At 46.1% G+C, this 21,366-nt stretch overlaps 1 protein-coding gene across 1 annotated transcript in view; it reads right to left on the reverse strand.

Moving 5' to 3' along the window:
• LOC120032405 (serine/threonine-protein kinase 10-like) overlaps positions 1–21,366 on the reverse strand; it is a 43,626-nt gene that overhangs the window by 13,513 nt on the left and 8,747 nt on the right. The window contains exons 3-12 of the mRNA XM_038978486.1: positions 17,912–17,960; positions 17,351–17,500; positions 13,894–13,966; positions 13,362–13,556; positions 12,951–13,032; positions 11,037–11,168; positions 9,878–10,768; positions 9,513–9,643; positions 9,002–9,125; positions 8,243–8,422 (exon numbers count right to left, since the gene is read on the reverse strand). Coding sequence (XP_038834414.1) covers positions 8,243–8,422; positions 9,002–9,125; positions 9,513–9,643; positions 9,878–10,768; positions 11,037–11,168; positions 12,951–13,032; positions 13,362–13,556; positions 13,894–13,966; positions 17,351–17,500; positions 17,912–17,960 — 2,007 coding nt within the window. The remainder of the gene's footprint in view (positions 1–8,242; positions 8,423–9,001; positions 9,126–9,512; positions 9,644–9,877; positions 10,769–11,036; positions 11,169–12,950; positions 13,033–13,361; positions 13,557–13,893; positions 13,967–17,350; positions 17,501–17,911; positions 17,961–21,366) is intronic.

Raw genomic sequence — 21,366 nt, forward strand, 5'->3', positions numbered from 1 at the left:
ACATGATGCAGCAGACTCCCAGTGAGTGTAGTGGTTCCTCAGGACAGACTAGTCAGTATGAGAGGGGAGCTAACATGATGCAGCCCAGACTCCCAGTGAGTGTAGTGGTTCCTCAGGACAGACTAGTCAGTATGAGAGGGGAGCTAACATGATGCAGCAGACTCCCAGTGAGTGTAGTGGTTCCTCAGGACAGACTAGTCAGTATGAGAGGGGAGCTAACATGATGCAGCAGACTCCCAGTGAGTGTAGTGGTTCCTCAGGACAGACTAGTCAGTATGAGAGGGGAGCTAACATGATGCAGCAGACTCCCAGTGAGTGTAGTGGTTCCTCAGGACAGACTAGTCAGTATGAGAGGGGAGCTAACATGATGCAGCCCAGACTCCCAGTGAGTGTAGTGGTTCCTCAGGACAGACTAGTCAGTATGAGAGGAGAGCTAACATGATGCAGCAGACTCCCAGTGAGTGTAGTGGTTCCTCAGGACAGACTAGTCAGTATGAGAGGAGAGCTAACATGATGCAGCAGACTCCCAGTGAGTGTAGTGGTTCCTCAGGACAGACTAGTCAGTATGAGAGGGGAGCTAACATGATGCAGCCCAGACTCCCAGGGAGTGTAGTGGTTCCTCAGGACAGACTAGTCAGTATGAGAGGGGAGTTAACATGATACAGTCCAGACTCCCAGTGAGTGTAGTGGTTCCTCAGGACAGACTAGTCAGTATGAGAGGGGAGCTAACATGATGCAGCCCAGACTCCCAGTGAGTGTAGTGGTTCCTCAGGACAGACTAGTCAGTATGAGAGGGGAGCTAACATGATGCAGCAGACTCCCAGTGAGTGTAGTGGTTCCTCAGGACAGACTAGTCAGTATGAGAGGAGAGCTAACATGATGCAGCAGACTCCCAGTGAGTGTAGTGGTTCCTCAGGACAGACTAGTCAGTATGAGAGGGGAGCTAACATGATGCAGCCCAGACTCCCAGTGAGTGTAGTGGTTCCTCAGGACAGACTAGTCAGTATGAGAGGGGAGCTAACATGATGCAGCAGACTCCCAGTGAGTGTAGTGGTTCCTCAGGACAGACTAGTCAGTATGAGAGGAGAGCTAACATGATGCAGCAGACTCCCAGTGAGTGTAGTGGTTCCTCAGGACAGACTAGTCAGTATGAGAGGAGAGCTAACATGATGCAGCAGACTCCCAGTGAGTGCAGTGGTTCCTCAGGACAGACTAGTCAGTATGAGAAGAGAGCTAACATGATGCAGCCCAGACTCCCAGTGAGTGTAGTGGTTCCTCAGGACAGACTAGTCAGTATGAGAGGAGAGCTAACATGATGCAGCCCAGACTCCCAGTGAGTGTAGTGGTTCCTCAGGACAGACTAGTCAGTATGAGAGGAGAGCTAACATGATGCAGCCCAGACTCCCAGTGAGTGTAGTGGTTCCTCAGGACAGACTAGTCAGTATGAGAGGGGAGCTAACATGATGCAGCCCAGACTCCCAGTGAGTGTAGTGGTTCCTCAGGACAGACTAGTCAGTATGAGAGGGGAGCTAACATGATGCAGCAGACTCCCAGTGAGTGTAGTGGTTCCTCAGGACAGACTAGTCAGTATGAGAGGGGAGCTAACATGATGCAGCAGACTCCCAGTGAGTGTAGTGGTTCCTCAGGACAGACTAGTCAGTATGAGAGGAGAGCTAACATGATGCAGCCCAGACTCCCAGTGAGTGTAGTGGTTCCTCAGGACAGACTAGTCAGTATGAGAGGGGAGCTAACATGATGCAGCAGACTCCCAGTGAGTGTAGTGGTTCCTCAGGACAGACTAGTCAGTATGAGAGGAGAGCTAACATGATGCAGCAGACTCCCAGTGAGTGTAGTGGTTCCTCAGGACAGACTAGTCAGTATGAGAGGAGAGCTAACATGATGCAGCAGACTCCCAGTGAGTGCAGTGGTTCCTCAGGACAGACTAGTCAGTATGAGAGGAGAGCTAACATGATGCAGCCCAGACTCCCAGTGAGTGTAGTGGTTCCTCAGGACAGACTAGTCAGTATGAGAGGAGAGCTAACATGATGCAGCCCAGACTCCCAGTGAGTGTAGTGGTTCCTCAGGACAGACTAGTCAGTATGAGAGGGGAGCTAACATGATGCAGCAGACTCCCAGTGAGTGTAGTGGTTCCTCAGGACAGACTAGTCAGTATGAGAGGGGAGCTAACATGATGCAGCAGACTCCCAGTGAGTGTAGTGGTTCCTCAGGACAGACTAGTCAGTATGAGAGGAGAGCTAACATGATGCAGCCCAGACTCCCAGTGAGTGTAGTGGTTCCTCAGGACAGACTAGTCAGTATGAGAGGAGAGCTAACATGATGCAGCCCAGACTCCCAGTGAGTGTAGTGGTTCCTCAGGACAGACTAGTCAGTATGAGAGGGGAGCTAACATGATGCAGCCCAGACTCCCAGTGAGTGTAGTGGTTCCTCAGGACAGACTAGTCAGTATGAGAGGAGAGCTAACATGATGCAGCCCAGACTCCCAGTGAGTGTAGTGGTTCCTCAGGACAGACTAGTCAGTATGAGAGGGGAGCTAACATGATGCAGCCCAGACTCCCAGTGAGTGTAGTGGTTCCTCAGGACAGACTAGTCAGTATGAGAGGGGAGCTAACATGATGCAGCCCAGACTCCCAGTGAGTGTAGTGGTTCCTCAGGACAGACTAGTCAGTATGAGAGGGGAGCTAACATGATGCAGCAGACTCCCAGTGAGTGTAGTGGTTCCTCAGGACAGACTAGTCAGTATGAGAGGGGAGCTAACATGATGCAGCAGACTCCCAGTGAGTGTAGTGGTTCCTCAGGACAGACTAGTCAGTATGAGAGGGGAGCTAACATGATGCAGCAGACTCCCAGTGAGTGTAGTGGTTCCTCAGGACAGACTAGTCAGTATGAGAGGAGAGCTAACATGATGCAGCCCAGACTCCCAGTGAGTGTAGTGGTTCCTCAGGACAGACTAGTCAGTATGAGAGGGGAGCTAACATGATGCAGCCCAGACTCCCAGTGAGTGTAGTGGTTCCTCAGGACAGACTAGTCAGTATGAGAGGGGAGCTAACATGATGCAGCAGACTCCCAGTGAGTGTAGTGGTTCCTCAGGACAGACTAGTCAGTATGAGAGGGGAGCTAACATGATGCAGCCCAGACTCCCAGTGAGTGTAGTGGTTCCTCAGGACAGACTAGTCAGTATGAGAGGGGAGCTAACATGATGCAGCAGACTCCCAGTGAGTGTAGTGGTTCCTCAGGACAGACTAGTCAGTATGAGAGGGGAGCTAACATGATGCAGCAGACTCCCAGTGAGTGTAGTGGTTCCTCAGGACAGACTAGTCAGTATGAGAGGGGAGCTAACATGATGCAGCCCAGACTCCCAGTGAGTGTAGTGGTTCCTCAGGACAGACTAGTCAGTATGAGAGGAGAGCTAACATGATGCAGCAGACTCCCAGTGAGTGTAGTGGTTCCTCAGGACAGACTAGTCAGTATGAGAGGAGAGCTAACATGATGCAGCAGACTCCCAGTGAGTGTAGTGGTTCCTCAGGACAGACTAGTCAGTATGAGAGGGGAGCTAACATGATGCAGCCCAGACTCCCAGTGAGTGTAGTGGTTCCTCAGGACAGACTAGTCAGTATGAGAGGGGAGCTAACATGATGCAGCCCAGACTCCCAGTGAGTGTAGTGGTTCCTCAGGACAGACTAGTCAGTATGAGAGGGGAGCTAACATGATGCAGCCCAGACACCCAGTGAGTGCAGTGGTTCCTCAGGACAGACTAGTCAGTATGAGAGGGGAGCTAACATGATGCAGCAGACTCCCAGTGAGTGTAGTGGTTCCTCAGGACAGACTAGTCAGTATGAGAGGGGAGCTAACATGATGCAGCAGACTCCCAGTGAGTGTAGTGGTTCCTCAGGACAGACTAGTCAGTATGAGAGGGGAGCTAACATGATGCAGCCCAGACTCCCAGTGAGTGTAGTGGTTCCTCAGGACAGACTAGTCAGTATGAGAGGGGAGCTAACATGACGCAGCCCAGACTCCCAGTGAGTGTAGTGGTTCCTCAGGACAGACTAGTCAGTATGAGAGGGGAGCTAACATGATGCAGCAGACTCCCAGTGAGTGTAGTGGTTCCTCAGGACAGACTAGTCAGTATGAGAGGGGAGCTAACATGATGCAGCAGACTCCCAGTGAGTGTAGTGGTTCCTCAGGACAGACTAGTCAGTATGAGAGGAGAGCTAACATGATGCAGCCCAGACTCCCAGTGAGTGTAGTGGTTCCTCAGGACAGACTAGTCAGTATGAGAGGGGAGCTAACATGATGCAGCAGACTCCCAGTGAGTGTAGTGGTTCCTCAGGACAGACTAGTCAGTATGAGAGGAGAGCTAACATGATGCAGCAGACTCCCAGTGAGTGTAGTGGTTCCTCAGGACAGACTAGTCAGTATGAGAGGAGAGCTAACATGATGCAGCAGACTCCCAGTGAGTGCAGTGGTTCCTCAGGACAGACTAGTCAGTATGAGAGGAGAGCTAACATGATGCAGCCCAGACTCCCAGTGAGTGTAGTGGTTCCTCAGGACAGACTAGTCAGTATGAGAGGAGAGCTAACATGATGCAGCCCAGACTCCCAGTGAGTGTAGTGGTTCCTCAGGACAGACTAGTCAGTATGAGAGGGGAGCTAACATGATGCAGCAGACTCCCAGTGAGTGTAGTGGTTCCTCAGGACAGACTAGTCAGTATGAGAGGGGAGCTAACATGATGCAGCAGACTCCCAGTGAGTGTAGTGGTTCCTCAGGACAGACTAGTCAGTATGAGAGGAGAGCTAACATGATGCAGCCCAGACTCCCAGTGAGTGTAGTGGTTCCTCAGGACAGACTAGTCAGTATGAGAGGAGAGCTAACATGATGCAGCCCAGACTCCCAGTGAGTGTAGTGGTTCCTCAGGACAGACTAGTCAGTATGAGAGGGGAGCTAACATGATGCAGCCCAGACTCCCAGTGAGTGTAGTGGTTCCTCAGGACAGACTAGTCAGTATGAGAGGAGAGCTAACATGATGCAGCCCAGACTCCCAGTGAGTGTAGTGGTTCCTCAGGACAGACTAGTCAGTATGAGAGGGGAGCTAACATGATGCAGCCCAGACTCCCAGTGAGTGTAGTGGTTCCTCAGGACAGACTAGTCAGTATGAGAGGGGAGCTAACATGATGCAGCCCAGACTCCCAGTGAGTGTAGTGGTTCCTCAGGACAGACTAGTCAGTATGAGAGGGGAGCTAACATGATGCAGCCCAGACTCCCAGTGAGTGTAGTGGTTCCTCAGGACAGACTAGTCAGTATGAGAGGGGAGCTAACATGATGCAGCAGACTCCCAGTGAGTGTAGTGGTTCCTCAGGACAGACTAGTCAGTATGAGAGGGGAGCTAACATGATGCAGCAGACTCCCAGTGAGTGTAGTGGTTTCTCAGGACAGACTAGTCAGTATGAGAGGAGAGCTAACATGATGCAGCCCAGACTCCCAGTGAGTGTAGTGGTTCCTCAGGACAGACTAGTCAGTATGAGAGGAGAGCTAACATGATGCAGCCCAGACTCCCAGTGAGTGTAGTGGTTCCTCAGGACAGACTAGTCAGTATGAGAGGAGAGCTAACATGATGCAGCCCAGACTCCCAGTGAGTGTAGTGGTTCCTCAGGACAGACTAGTCAGTATGAGAGGGGAGCTAACATGATGCAGCCCAGACTCCCAGTGAGTGTAGTGGTTCCTCAGGACAGACTAGTCAGTATGAGAGGGGAGCTAACATGATGCAGCCCAGACTCCCAGTGAGTGTAGTGGTTCCTCAGGACAGACTAGTCAGTATGAGAGGAGAGCTAACATGATGCAGCAGACTCCCAGTGAGTGTAGTGGTTCCTCAGGACAGACTAGTCAGTATGAGAGGGGAGCTAACATGATGCAGCCCAGACTCCCAGTGAGTGTAGTGGTTCCTCAGGACAGACTAGTCAGTATGAGAGGGGAGCTAACATGATGCAGCAGACTCCCAGTGAGTGTAGTGGTTCCTCAGGACAGACTAGTCAGTATGAGAGGAGAGCTAACATGATGCAGCAGACTCCCAGTGAGTGTAGTGGTTCCTCAGGACAGACTAGTCAGTATGAGAGGAGAGCTAACATGATGCAGCAGACTCCCAGTGAGTGTAGTGGTTCCTCAGGACAGACTAGTCAGTATGAGAGGGGAGCTAACATGATGCAGCCCAGACTCCCAGTGAGTGTAGTGGTTCCTCAGGACAGACTAGTCAGTATGAGAGGGGAGCTAACATGATGCAGCAGACTCCCAGTGAGTGTAGTGGTTCCTCAGGACAGACTAGTCAGTATGAGAGGGGAGCTAACATGATGCAGCAGACTCCCAGTGAGTGTAGTGGTTCCTCAGGACAGACTAGTCAGTATGAGAGGAGAGCTAACATGATGCAGCCCAGACTCCCAGTGAGTGTAGTGGTTCCTCAGGACAGACTAGTCAGTATGAGAGGGGAGCTAACATGATGCAGCAGACTCCCAGTGAGTGTAGTGGTTCCTCAGGACAGACTAGTCAGTATGAGAGGGGAGCTAACATGATGCAGCAGACTCCCAGTGAGTGTAGTGGTTCCTCAGGACAGACTAGTCAGTATGAGAGGAGAGCTAACATGATGCAGCCCAGACTCCCAGTGAGTGTAGTGGTTCCTCAGGACAGACTAGTCAGTATGAGAGGAGAGCTAACATGATGCAGCCCAGACTCCCAGTGAGTGTAGTGGTTCCTCAGGACAGACTAGTCAGTATGAGAGGGGAGCTAACATGATGCAGCAGACTCCCAGTGAGTGTAGTGGTTCCTCAGGACAGACTAGTCAGTATGAGAGGGGAGCTAACATGATGCAGCAGACTCCCAGTGAGTGTAGTGGTTCCTCAGGACAGACTAGTCAGTATGAGAGGGGAGCTAACATGATGCAGCAGACTCCCAGTGAGTGTAGTGGTTCCTCAGGACAGACTAGTCAGTATGAGAGGGGAGCTAACATGATGCAGCCCAGACTCCCAGTGAGTGTAGTGGTTCCTCAGGACAGACTAGTCAGTATGAGAGGGGAGCTAACATGATGCAGCAGACTCCCAGTGAGTGTAGTGGTTCCTCAGGACAGACTAGTCAGTATGAGAGGGGAGCTAACATGATGCAGCCCAGACTCCCAGTGAGTGTAGTGGTTCCTCAGGACAGACTAGTCAGTATGAGAGGAGAGCTAACATGATGCAGCCCAGACTCCCAGTGAGTGTAGTGGTTCCTCAGGACAGACTAGTCAGTATGAGAGGGGAGCTAACATGATGCAGCCCAGACTCCCAGTGAGTGTAGTGGTTCCTCAGGACAGACTAGTCAGTATGAGAGGGGAGCTAACATGATGCAGCAGACTCCCAGTGAGTGTAGTGGTTCCTCAGGACAGACTAGTCAGTATGAGAGGGGAGCTAACATGATGCAGCCCAGACTCCCAGTGAGTGTAGTGGTTCCTCAGGACAGACTAGTCAGTATGAGAGGAGAGTTAACATGATGCAGCCCAGACTCCCAGTGAGTGTAGTGGTTCCTCAGGACAGACTAGTCAGTATGAGAGGGGAGCTAACATGATGCAGCCCAGACTCCCAGTGAGTGTAGTGGTTCCTCAGGACAGACTAGTCAGTATGAGAGGGGAGCTAACATGATGCAGCCCAGACTCCCAGTGAGTGTAGTGGTTCCTCAGGACAGACTAGTCAGTATGAGAGGGGAGCTAACATGATGCAGTCCAGACTCCCAGTGAGTGTAGTGGTTCCTCAGGACAGACTAGTCAGTATGAGAGGGGAGCTAACATGATGCAGCAGACTCCCAGTGAGTGTAGTGGTTCCTCAGGACAGACTAGTCAGTATGAGAGGGGAGCTAACATGATGCAGCAGACTCCCAGTGAGTGTAGTGGTTCCTCAGGACAGACTAGTCAGTATGAGAGGGGAGCTAACATGATGCAGCCCAGACTCCCAGTGAGTGCAGTGGTTCCTCAGGACAGACTACAGCTAGCAATGGGTAAGTGAAGCAGGCACGGTGCTCTCGCGCTATAAGTAGACATTGGCTGTGCTGATAGACAGACTTTATCCTCTCTCAATCAGTAAACGACGTGAGACACATTTGACAGAAGAACCGAAAGTACTGAACCGTTTTTCATGTTCTAGTATAGAAAAAGCACAGAAGTTTGGGTATACCGTGCAACACTAACACACACTGCCAACTACTTCCTTACCTCTTTCTTGCGGTTCTTGAGCATGTTCTGGAACTTGGACAGCTCCTTGTCCTGCTCGGCCTTGATGCGCTTGGCCTCGTCCCTCAGCCGGTTGGTGTGCTCCTGCTCCAGCCTCTCGATGGTCTGCTTCTGCTGTCTCTCCAGGTTCTCCACTTCCTGATCGTAGTGGCGCTTCTTACTCTGTAGAATGAGGGTGTCATTTTGATTCGGTGTCAGTTCGTCCCTTTCACCAGAAATAGAACTAGTATCCAAACACTGGTCACCAAAGAATGACTGGCATATTACAGAAAGCCATGGCATTTCAATGGCATCCCGTTTGCCTTGGATTTACTAGCTGGCTAGTGGATTCAGTCTCTGTCTAAACTGTGAGTGGCAGGTTGACTGACATACAGGAGGATTTACCTAGTCCAGAAATAAGTCATGACGTAACAGGAGCAAAAGGCACATGGAAGCTGTGGTGAGGACGGGACATACCTCTGTAATACTGGGCAGGGACCAACTGGTCTTACTGGACTAATTCAGCTTACTGTTTCACAGTCATGTGTGGTTTAGCATGCTCCTTCAGGATTGGTTGTGACCACACCAGTAGGCAATCTTCTGTCACTGTGCTAGGTTGGACACAGTGTGACTGGGGCCAGGGTCGCGAATAGGCAATTATAGTACTACAGCACTACCTGCAATTACAGTACTACACGGTACCTTTCAATAGGTATCAAAGCACCTCCCACTGAGGCTTTGACAAAATAGATAGTGACTCACGGTCGTCTCCTGTTCGAAGCGGCGGCATATCTGCTCTTTCTGCTGCTGCAGTTTATTGCTGAGCTGCTGCTGGGCCCTCTGTTCCTCTTTTTGCAGGAAACGCAGCTCCCTCAGCTCCTGACGCCTGGGAGAGGAGGGGGAAAAAACCATGAGAGGAACATATTTTTCTCCAAAAGGAGATTAAACAACCCAAAGCAATGGAGGAAGGGTCTCTCTCAAGAGACCAATGAAAACGTTATATAACAAGATATCTCTATGCATGCGACTCAGTAGCACTTTGATATGCAAATGAACTGAGGGCAAAAGGGGGTGCAACTCAATATTAGGAAGGTGTTTCTAATGTTTTGTACACTCAATATACTAAAATAGCTACATTTGCTAGTTCAGTTAGAGCCTAAGCTTGAGCTTATACTGCAGGAGAGATGGATTATATCCTTGCATAATATTAGCATATATACATATATTTCAATGCATAATGCTCAAAGTGCTAATTCCTGCAACAAATCTTTACCTGAGGAACCTCATCTCCTCGTTCTTGGTGTCATTGTCGGTGATGATCTTCGACGTCGTCACGCTAACCTCGACTCCATCCACCACGAACCTACGGGTCTTCTTCAGTGTCTTCTTCTGGCGCTTGGTGTCCTGAAAAACAAAATGGTGGCAATAAATATGCCATCAATATACTGCAGTTGGACTACTTTATGGGATAAAGCGGTCATTATAAACATTACAATTCCTAAGCATTTATAACACCGATAATAATGTATGAAGCATTTATAATGGTGTATTCATGAGGGTTACTACTGGATTACTTAGCTATTACCAATGGATTTGATCAAAGACATCCTCTAAAGAGAGTGTATTGTGATGCCGTACCTGTATGGAGAGGGGTCCTGGCTCCTTGGTTTTGGTCAGGAAGCTGGAGATGGACAGGTTCATGTCTATGCTGCCGTTATCTGCAGCAGAACTACTCCCAGAGTCCGAATCCCTCTCCTTCTCATCCTTAGACTTCACTGGAGTCCCTGTCTCCGCAGTTGGCTTATACTCCACTCTCTCTTTCTCTCCTTGCTCCTCTTTCCAGACAGCTGAAGATGCAGGTGTGAGTTTGTCTTCCACCTTAGTCTCCTCTGGGGTTGTCACGGTAACCTTTGCTTCTTTGCTAGGCTCCTCGTTGGCTGGTTCCTCCTCAACTTCTATCTTGCCTTCTGTTGGCTCTTCCTTGGCCTCTGACCCTTCTGTGGTGATCTCATTCGTCTGGACCTCAGCTGTGTCCACTTCCTTTTCATCTTGATTGGATATGGCCAGTTGTTCCATCTCCTTGTCACCTATGGTGACTACAGCATTGGAAACGGTTCCTTCTGGTTGAGGCTCTGCTGGTTTCTCAGCTGGTTCTGAAGAAGCTATCTCACTGGGTTCTGTTGGGGAAACCTCTGTTATTTCTGGAACCTTCTCCTCCTCTTCCTTCACCTCTACTGGTTTCTCACTGGCTTCTGTTGTCTCTCCATTTATTGGAGCACCAAGGGTCTCATCCATTTTCTCCACTTCTGCAGGGACAGCAAGCTCCTCGACGAAGCTAGTGTCCACAACCAGGTTCTCCTCTGGCTTGACAACGCTTGGTTCAGGGATCTTTTCAACAATCTGTGGTGTTGGGATAACCGGTTCAGCCTTCTCCGGTAAAGACTCCAAGATGGAGGCTGAGGGAGACTGAGGGAGCTTCTCATCCTCCGAGCTGGCAACACTGGCATCGGACGGTGCACGTTTGTGACCCTGAAGAATACGTGATGAAAATCAAAATGTAGGTTAAAAATAATCAACAGATAATGTCTAGATTAGCAATTCAAATAATAGAAGATTCTAAATATATCCTTCTAACCAATAGTCAATCACTTTCCTTATTTTTGTCAAGTCAGTAGAAGTCAGCTTGTTCTTTATAACGAAGGATGAAGACCACAGAAGAATACTCACTGTCCATCTATAGCGTTTCACACTCTCATCTGGTTATTTTTCTAACTGAGCTGTCTGTGGTGTGACATACCCGTTGTGTCTCTCCGTCCTCCTCCTCCTCTTCCTCCTTGTGTTCCTCAATCTCCTCGTAAACCTCAGCCTTTGCTTCAGCGATCAGCTCCCTCAGCGGTCTGCTGTCTGTCACAGTACTCAAAAATGGATGCTGCAACGATAAAGAAAGAAAAAGATGCACAATATTGAGGACACTTTTAGATATAAAGACTGTTATGTCCCCTTGAAGTGGACTACTTACACTGCACCTGAAAAGACAACGTCAATATTTGTGCGATTTCAAAATTGCAGTCGAAGAGGTGCAATTGAGACATCACACAAATCAAGATTTAAAGAGAAAAAAAACCTGACATAGACTGACCAGGTGAATCCAGCTGGAAGCTATGATCCCTTATTGATGTCACCTGTTAAATCCACTTCAATCAGTGTAGATGAAGAGGATGAGACAGGTTAAATAACGTTTTTGAAGCCATGATACAATTGAGACATGGATTGTGTATGTCTGCCATTCAGAGGGTGAATGGGTAAGACAAAAGATTTAAGTGCCTTTGAACAGGGTATGGTAGTAGGTGCCAGGCACACCAGTTTGAGTGTGTCAAGAACTGCAACGCTGCTGGGTTTTTCACACTCAACAGTGAATAAAGAATGGTCTACCACTCAAAGGCCATCCAGACAACTTGACATAACTGTGGGAAGCATTGGAGTCAACATGGGCCAGCATCCCTGTGGAACGCTTTCTAAACCTTGTAGTCCATGCCTCTGAGTTGAGGCTGTTCTGAGGGCAAAGTGGGGTGCAACTCAATAGTAGGAAGGTGTTCCTAATGTTTTGTACGCTCAGTGTATATTTAGTCAAAAAATGTGAAGTACAATCTTCATAACAATCTGATTAATAGACAAAGCACACTGTCTTCCCTACTGTACTGGTACTGCAGTCATAATGCATCCCGTTTCCAAACAACAAAACCAAAGTCTTACCTTGTCCTTCTTTTGCCAGGACACCTGCTGAACATAATTAATCGCCGGCCTAAGAATTTGCAGCTTCTTCGCTATCAACACGTTCGCCGGTGGTAGACTACTGTTCTGTATTTTCGAGCCCATTTGACCTTTTGGTAAAAGATACCAACGATACTCCTGTTGCACTGTCCCACACTGAGCTCATGTGTGTTTATGTCCTCCGTACGCCATATCTCCTTACTGTCTGTCTGGCAGTCATTCTGTCTAGCTTGGCGGTCGCTCTTTAAACCCTTTTGGAAAGAAAAGCCTGTTGTGCTGACGGAGGCGCAGAGGGGATAAGTGAGTATCGTTAGCGCGCTAGCTAGCACACCAGGTACCTGGCTGACACAGATGTACCTTAGATGCACCGGCTGAGCAGCTATCGCATCATGATCAGGGCCAATATGGCCATGTATTTAATTTGACAGGTGGCCATGGGATGGATTGGCGCGGAGTGCTGTGCTAGGGGGCGGGGGGGCGAGGGAAAAAACAGGAGGAGGTGGGGTGAGGCGAAGAGGTGGTGGGCTGAGGAGGAGAGGTGGTGGGCTGAGGAGGAGAGGAGGTGGGGTGAGGCGAAGAGGTGGTGGGCTGAGGAGGAGAGGAGGTGGGGTGAGGCGAAGAGGTGGTGGGGTGAGGAGGAGAGGAGGTGGGGTGAGGAGGAGAGGAGGTGGGGTGAGGAGGAGAGGAGGTGGGGTGAGGAGGAGAGGAGGTGGGCTGAGGAGGAGAGGAGGTGGGGTGAGGAGAAGAGGTGGTGGGGTGAGGAGAAGAGGTGGTGGGGTGAGGAGAAGAGGTGGTGGGCTGAGGAGGAGAGGAGGTGGGGTGAGGAGGAGAGGAGGTGGGGTGAGGAGGAGAGGAGGTGGGCTGAGGAGAAGAAGAGGTTGGGTGAGGGAACAAAGAGGAAGGTGAGGGCAAAAGGGGGCAACAGGTGTGTCACCATTACCTGTAGAAGTTGTGCCACATTCCATCTGTTGTCCACATTCTTATCGAGACACTTTCTTAGGAAATCACTGAACTCTGGAGACCTGAAGAGAGTGAATGGAGATCCCTTGTCATAACTACAACATTGAAAATGGGCTACAAATAAACAGTGTCATGTATTCCTCTCAAAGGCATTGAGGTAAATTAGAATAGGTAGAACCATCAACAGATATGGCATGTGCAGAGAGGAGTGAATTAGTGATACAATCTCTCTAGGCAAGAAAGTGCAAGAAAAGGAACATTGTGCAGAGTGACAGCGTATCAAAGGGGCATTTCTTCCTTCCCATTTAATTGAAGGTTCCTGAGGCCAAACCTAGACAGAAATAACTTGTCTGCCAGGCTGCCACATCACTGACTGACACGCCAGACTTACCAGCGCGACGGCTGCATCAGGGTAGGAGGATCGGCCTTGGCTATTTTCAGCAGGACTCTCATTGGGTTCATCTCGTGGTTGGGAGGCTCAATCTGGGCCATCTCGATCAGAGTCACCCCCAGGGACCAGATGTCAGCCTTGTAGTCGTACGGACGGTCCTTAAACGTCTCACACATCACCACCTCCGGGGCCATCCTGGGAAGAACGGATAAAAAAGAACCAATCAGAGGATATGAAATGTTTCAGTGAAATATGAATGACCAATGAAAAAAAGGGACAAAATATATTAGATGAAATGTAAATGACAAAGAAACGAATTGTGTGGAAATGTGGAATTGTATCATTTTTGTACAGTAATATTGGGATTTTGTAGGCTATACATTAAGGTTTCTATAAATTGAAATGCAAGTAAATATTTTTTGGGTAAATACATTAAAAAGTAAATCATGATGCCTGGCCAATTCAGAAGAATGGGGAGAAAGAGTAATTTGATGAATTACGACAACATGACATGTTTTCATGTTTGACTCACCAGTATGGCGTCCCGATGAAAGAGTCTCTCCTCTGTAGTGTTTTGGTATTTTTGGCCGACACACCAAAGTCAGCTGAAACACAGAAGGGAAACAGTGCTGCTATTAGCAACTAGGGTACAACATGTTGGTGTTGTTCATAAGAATTAACCTAAACCAGGGGTATTCATCCTGGGGTCCGCGGCCCCCTAGAGGTACTGCAGGGGGTCCGCAAAAATATACACAGTATATATTGAAGTGCTTTAGATGTTTTTTTTACTTAAATGTTTTTAATAATATCGCTAGCATCAACAGAACATTTTTTAAATGACATACACTACTGTTATAAAGTTTGGGGTCACTTAGAAATGTCCTTGTTTTTGAAAGAAAAGCAATTTTTTTGTCCATTAAAATAACATCAAATTGATCAGAAATACAGTGTAGAAATTGTTCATGTTGTAAATGACTATTTTAGTTGAAAACGGCAGATTTTTGATGGAATATCTACATAGGCGTACAGAGGCCCATTATCAGCAACCATCACTCCTGTGTTTCTAAGTGACCCCAAATTTTTGAACAGTAGTGTACCTATACATGACTAACCTTTGTTTAACCAGATAAACAGATGCTCTTAGCAAAGATGTGTTTGGTGTTTCCATTCTAGCTAATAGGCCATGTTCAGAAACACAATGGAAATAAGCCTTTATTGTGTGTTATCCTCTATGATTTCACTCGTGTGCATGTATGTCTTTTTCAAGTGTGCTTGTTTTTTTAATATGGTCGAATTAATAAAACAATTGGGCTCCTGAGTGACGCAGCGGTCTAAGGCACTGCATCTCAGTGCAAGAGGCGTCACTACAGCCCCTGGTTCGAATCCAGGCTATATCACATCCGGCCATGATTGGGAGTCCCATAGGGCGGCGTACAATTGGCCAAGCTTCGTCCGGGTTTGGCCGGGGTAGGCCGTCACTGTAAATAATAATTTGTTCTTAACTGACTAGCCTAGTTAAATAAAGGTTAAATTAAAAATAATAAACCAAACAATTATGTGAGAGTTCCTCTTCCAATTATAACACAGCTAGAAGAAGGAGCCAGATGTCTCACCGGATGTACAAATCTGAAGCGTCCGCTTAAAACGACCAAATATAACGATGAGAGGAAGTCCAGTGGCGGGAAGCGGAAGAAGCTGAAACTAGATGAAACTTGCCGACATTCGACTAATTTACTCATTGATTAAACAATACAGTTCTCTTCCAAAAACTACAATAACTGTTACAAACAGAGTGCACTAAGTTTTGTAGACTTGACCCGTTAGAAAAAATTTGAAGAAATTGCATTGTTTAGGAGTGCAAGGGCGAATTGAGTTATTGCACACCCTCAGTTCACAGACTAGGCGTTCCCTAACAGAAATATGCAAATACATGCTAGAACGCGACAATAGGATTGTGCTAGCTGGTGCTTGGCTCTGCCCAAACCTGGCTTGTTCTGCCCATTGGGAACAACACCGTTGGTGTATCTTGGGTTAGTTACCAGTATCTTTGATTATGATGTGGGAGGACAAAATAATGAAAAAACTATCTACCAAATCTATTCATTTAAACATGTTATTTACTTATCCTTGCCAGTATCATTCACCTGATGATAAGACGTGACATGTTTGTTTTTGCTAACGTATGATAGTGGTCCCAGGGTCGCTGGCTTTCCTGGGAGGGGGTCGCTGGCCATGAAAATGTTGAAGACCCCTGGCCTAAGCCAATCTATACATGTTAGACAATGGTTTCTGAAATAGATATAGGCTTTCAGCCAAATCCAGGCTTATTCAAAAGCATAACAGTAATCATGTTAGCGACACGGAAAACATGCAGCAACAGAAAATATTTTTACGTAACATGTGCATCTGAACAATGACATGTGTTGTTTATAACAGAGTGTGTGTGTGTGTGTGTGTGTGTACGTGTGTTTGTGATTCATCTTTCCCACAAAGTCTCTCACTGCCTGTCACTGACATGCAAACAGGCACTTTCACAGCCACCTTTGTTATGTCACTGTACTGATACAAACCCTACTTTGTTCTGCATTATCACATCAAGCCTGTTACAGGCACAAAGTTACGACTCATCCTAATACACAACCTACTGCATGATGAGTCGGGAGCTCACTGTGTGGAGCACCCCTCACTGTGGACCAATATGACAGAACAATGATGACATGCAGGCTTTCCTAACACGCTATCGATTTGTAGGCAGTTAGCATTGCCATAATTGAGTGACATAACTGATTCGTAGATGAGCGCTACAATATTACGTGATGGAACATTTCTGTCTGTATACTGTGTTATAAATGTTATGATAAACATAACCAACAAATACCACCTTATTCCTCTTTTTTCTCTTCCACATCTGCGCTAAACATATTTGGTGTTTCATAGCGGTGATATCATGCGTTTATTTTTGACCAGATGCACTCTCTAACATCCAAGAACGCACTTCTATGGTGCATCCAAAAACTCCCCCTGGCCCTACTAAAAGCGGCAATATGTCACTTTTTGGGGAACCAACCAAATTCACATAGAAATGTGAGTTATAAATCTGTCGTTCCCATTGAAAGCAAGTCTAAGAAGCGGTAGATCTGTTCTACGCGTGCTATTTCTATGATTCCCGTTCTTATGCTTAGTTTTAGTGTCTTTTACTTTTGGTTTTGTACACCAGCTTCAAACGCTGACAATATGGTTGCAGTCATTGCAGCTAAAAGGTGGCACAACCAGTTATTGAGTGGAAGGGGAAAATTACTTTTTCACACAGGGGAATTGCTTGTTGCATAACTTTGTTAATTAAAGAAATAAAATAACTATACATTTTTTGGGGTTATTTCTAAACTCAGGTTCCCTTTATCTAATATTAGGTTTTGGTTGAAGATCTGATAACGTTCAGCATAAAAAATAAAGAAAATCAGAAAGGAGGCAAAGACTTTTTCAAGGAACTGTGCAATATTTTGGATGATTGAAAATATATTTCACAGTGGTTTAGATGGTACAATGATTCTCTACACATTGCTTGTTTTGTCACAAACTGAAATTAGGCGACCTATTAGAATTTTAGCAACCAGGAAATGGTGGAACGACAGTCGAATAGCCTTTTTTCTAAGAGTGTACGGTGGTTCATTCCACCTTAGTGGTGGTGTGCATTGACTGTAAAAGTGTCTTCTACTAAAGGACTACATGTACATGTTAAGCACGGATAGTTGGTTAGGACAGTGGTTTTCAAACCCCTCCTCGGGGACCCCTGGACGTTTCACAATTTTGTTGTAGCCCTGAACTACATCACCTGAAACACCTCTCCAGGGGTTTGATTGTTGACAAGTTGCGTCAGGTGTTCTAGCTGTGGAATAGTTCTAATACATGGAATGGCTGCGGGTCCCCAGGGAGAGGTTTGTGAAACACTGGGTTAGGTAACTCCCAGCCCCTCTTCTCCAGTCTCTTACCCAGTTTGACGTCTCCGTTCAGGGATAGCAGGATGTTCCCAGCCTTCAGGTCTCTGTGGATCACCTTGTTGTCGTGGAGGTAGAGGAGGGCCTGGAGGGTCTGCTTACACACCACCCGGATCTGGGGCTCCGTCAGGGGCCTCTCTAGCTCTGAGGGACCGGGGCCACAAACACACACTTAGCATTCCTCCTCACACACTGGGTTTCACTCACACAGTCACACACACACACCCTCAGTAATAGGACTGAGCCACCGCTCCACCTGCACAGAACTCTATCAGGATCTACAAAATAAGAGAAGAATGGTTACAGTAGATCCAGTACAGTGGATTAAAGGCTGTATCAATGAAGAATGTTCATACTGATACCTTATCAATGTAGTATGAGGGTGGTCTACATCGTGTTGGTGCTAATCACTTGTAGTTAAAATCAGTTAACTGTTACTATACTGTTATATCATCACATTTCAATCCCATAATATTGTTAAATACATTACCAATGATTTATCACTCATCTGCTTATCATATTCTTTAGAAGTAGGATATAGGAAGGCTGACTCACCCAGCATGACGGCATCCACCGCTCCACCTGCACAGAACTCTATCAGGATCTACAAAATAAGAGAAGAATGGTTACAGTAGATCCAGTACAGTGGATTAAAGAAAACTAACAGCATTCATCTAATAAGGTAAAAATACCATAACAGCTTAAATACCATAGTAACAGGTAAACACACCATACATTTACAACATGTGGTCTTTGTCAATGGAGTCCTGTCTGGACCCAGTAGCCTTACAATTCAATGCAAAGGGTCTTAAAGGGTCTCAAGTTCAATGATATCAAGACGCAACACACTTAACTCTACCTATCCATCACGTAGGCCTAAGTTGTTACACTATGGACCAGCAAACCTTCTCCCCTCCATACTTAAAAGCCCCCCCCCCCCCCCCCCCCGTCACCTGCTTCATACAAAAACAACACTTTAAAAGTCTCTGTGGCCCGTATTCTCAGAGTGTCTCGGAGTAGGAGTTCTAATCTAGGATCAGTTTTCCCTTTTAGATCAATGACTGAATATGATTATATGGACATTAGAGAGGACCTGATCCTAGATCAGAACTCCTACTGAGACGTTTTGTGTATACAGGCCCTGCTGTGTAAAACAATTTGAAAGTGAGTTGAACAGTGAACCTCCTCCTGCCCAGGTTCAGTGAATGAAACCTGCTGAGCCTTAAATGGTTTCAAGGAGCTCTCAATATGGCTGCCTTGCGCCGCTGAGGTAAGAGGATTGGCCAGAGGGGCCATTCTGTTGCTTTGCTCTGAAGGCTTTCTCAGAGTATGCACATGCAGCCTAGCCTAGCGTAGCAAGCCAGAACATAGCCCTTTCCCCAAATAGGATTAGGAGTTTCCATGCACGCCTCAGGTAGGAGGGGGCTATCTTTAGCTGTAGCAGCGATGAGGCTAGGTATTTGGAGGAGAGACACACCTAGCCATTCAGTGTAGGGAGGTAGTATCGTTAGACTAGCATAGTCCTGATACGTCAATAGACTTTGGACTGTATCAGGGATATAACCTAGCCTAGCATGCTGCTAACACTACGGATACAACAGAGAAACAATTAGGCTAACAAAAACTAAATAACAAGCTAAAGTGATCCACGGCCCTACTGTGCTCAATACAGTAGAAATGTAGTTAGTTAGGGCTGAGTAGAAAAGAGAAATGCTACTGACAGTGAAACAATGTAAGACATATTTGGTGAGAGGTGCCAAGAAGAGGCAGACAAAACACACTTTCTCAATGTAACACAGTCAATGAAAAATTTTAGGTACTCCCTATTCTCCTTTTGGCTAGTATTTAGAGAGAAGTTGACCTGTTCACCTATTGAGGTTTATAGTCAAACATAATTATTGCAACAACGACCCGTGTGAACTTTCTAAGAAGAGGGTGGGTAGATCATCTTATATATTGCAGATAGATTGTGGCTTCCATTAACGTAATTTCCAATCCCCCATAATTTTTTTTGTAAATATATATATACACACACACTTGAAGTCGGAAGTTTACATACACCTTAGCCAAATACACTTAAAACTCAGTTTCTCACAATTCCTGACATTTAATCCAAGTAAAAAGTCCCTGTTTTAGGTCAGTTAATATCACCACTTTATTTGAAGAATGTGAAATGTCAGAATAATAGTAGAGAGAATTATTTTATTTCAGCTTTTATTTCTTTCATCACATTCCCAGTGGGTCAGAAGTTTACATACACTCAATTAGTATTTGGTAGCATTGCCTTTAAATTGTTTAACTTGGGTCAAACATTTCGGGTAGCCTTCCACAACCTTCCCACAATAAGTTGGGTGAATTTTGGGCCATTCCTCCTGACAGAGCTGGTATAACTGAGTCAGGTTTGTAGGCCTCTGTGTTCGCACACCCTTTTTCAGTTCTGCCCACAAATTTTCTATAGGATTGAGGTCAAGGCTTTGTGATGGCCACTCCAATACCTTGTTGTCCTTAAGCCATTTTGCCACAACTTTGGAAGTATGCTTGGCGTCATTGTCCATTTGAAAGACCCATTTGCGACCCAGCTTTAACTTCTACTTGCACACAATCCCGGATCCGGGAGCACCCTCATCAGTAAAAAAGCTGACTAGCATAGCCTAGCATAGCGCCACACGTAAATACTAGCATCTAAATATCATTAAATCACAAGTCCAAGACACCAGATGAAAGATACACATCTTGTGAATCCAGCCATCATTTCTGATTTTTAAAATGTTTTACAGGGAAGACACAATATGTATTTCTATTAGCTAACCACGATAGCAAAAGACACAACTTTTTTTTCCCACCATTTTTTTCCTGCATAGGTAGCTATCACAAATTCGACCAAATAAAGATATAAATAGTCACTAACCAAGAAACAACTTCATCAGATGACAGTCTGATAACATATTTATTGTATAGCATATGTTTTGTTAGAAAAATGTGCATATTTCAGGTATAAATCATAGTTTTACATTGCAGCCACCATCACAACTCTCACCAAAGCAACTAGAATAACTACAGAGAGCAACGTGAATTACCTAAATACTCATCATAAAACATTTATGAAAAATACACAGCGTACAGCAAATGAAAGACAAAGATCTTGTGAATCCAGCCAATGTTTCAGATTTTTTAAGTGTTTTACAGCGAAAACACAATATAGCATTATATTAGCTTACTACAATAGCCAACCACACAACAGCATTGATTCAAGCCAACAATAGCGATAACGAATAAACCAGCAAAAGATATTAATTTTTTCACTAACCTTCTCAAACTTCTTCAGATGACAGTCCTATAACATCATATTACACAATACATATAGAGTTTGTTCGAAAATGTGCATATTTAGCGGCACAAATCGTGGTTATACAATGAGAATAGTAGCCAAGCTGCCAACAAAATGTCGGGAGAAATCTTGGGAGAGGCACCTAATCTAATCAGTAACTAATCATAAACTTGACTAAAAAATACAGGTTGGACAGCAAATGAAAGATACATTAGTTCTTAATGCAACCGCTGTGTTAGATTTTTAAAATTAACGTTACTACGACATACAGCGTGCGTTAAAGCGAGACCGCACCGAAATTAATGGCGGAATAGTAGTTTCACATTTTTCAACAGAACAACGAATTAACATCATAAATAGTTCTTACTTTCAGAATCTTGGGCAAGTTGTCCTTTGTCCAGAAGAATCGTTGCTCGGTTGTAGATTGTCGCCTTCAACTTTGGAATTAGCAGTAAACATTAGCCATGTGGCGAAGACGTGCCCAACTCACTATAACGCAGCACAAAGAAATATCCGAAAATCGCAATAAACTGATATAACTCGGTTTAAAATAACTACATTATGATGTCTTTAACACCTATATCGAATAAAATCAGAGCCGGATATATCTAAGGCCTATAACGAGAGCTTTCCAGAGCGCCATCCTGAGGTCTGTCTTGCGTCATGGCGAATGTTGAAAAGA

Source organism: Salvelinus namaycush, chromosome 39 (assembly GCF_016432855.1).
Source record: "Salvelinus namaycush isolate Seneca chromosome 39, SaNama_1.0, whole genome shotgun sequence".
In the NCBI taxonomy this organism is placed as follows: domain Eukaryota; kingdom Metazoa; phylum Chordata; class Actinopteri; order Salmoniformes; family Salmonidae; genus Salvelinus; species Salvelinus namaycush.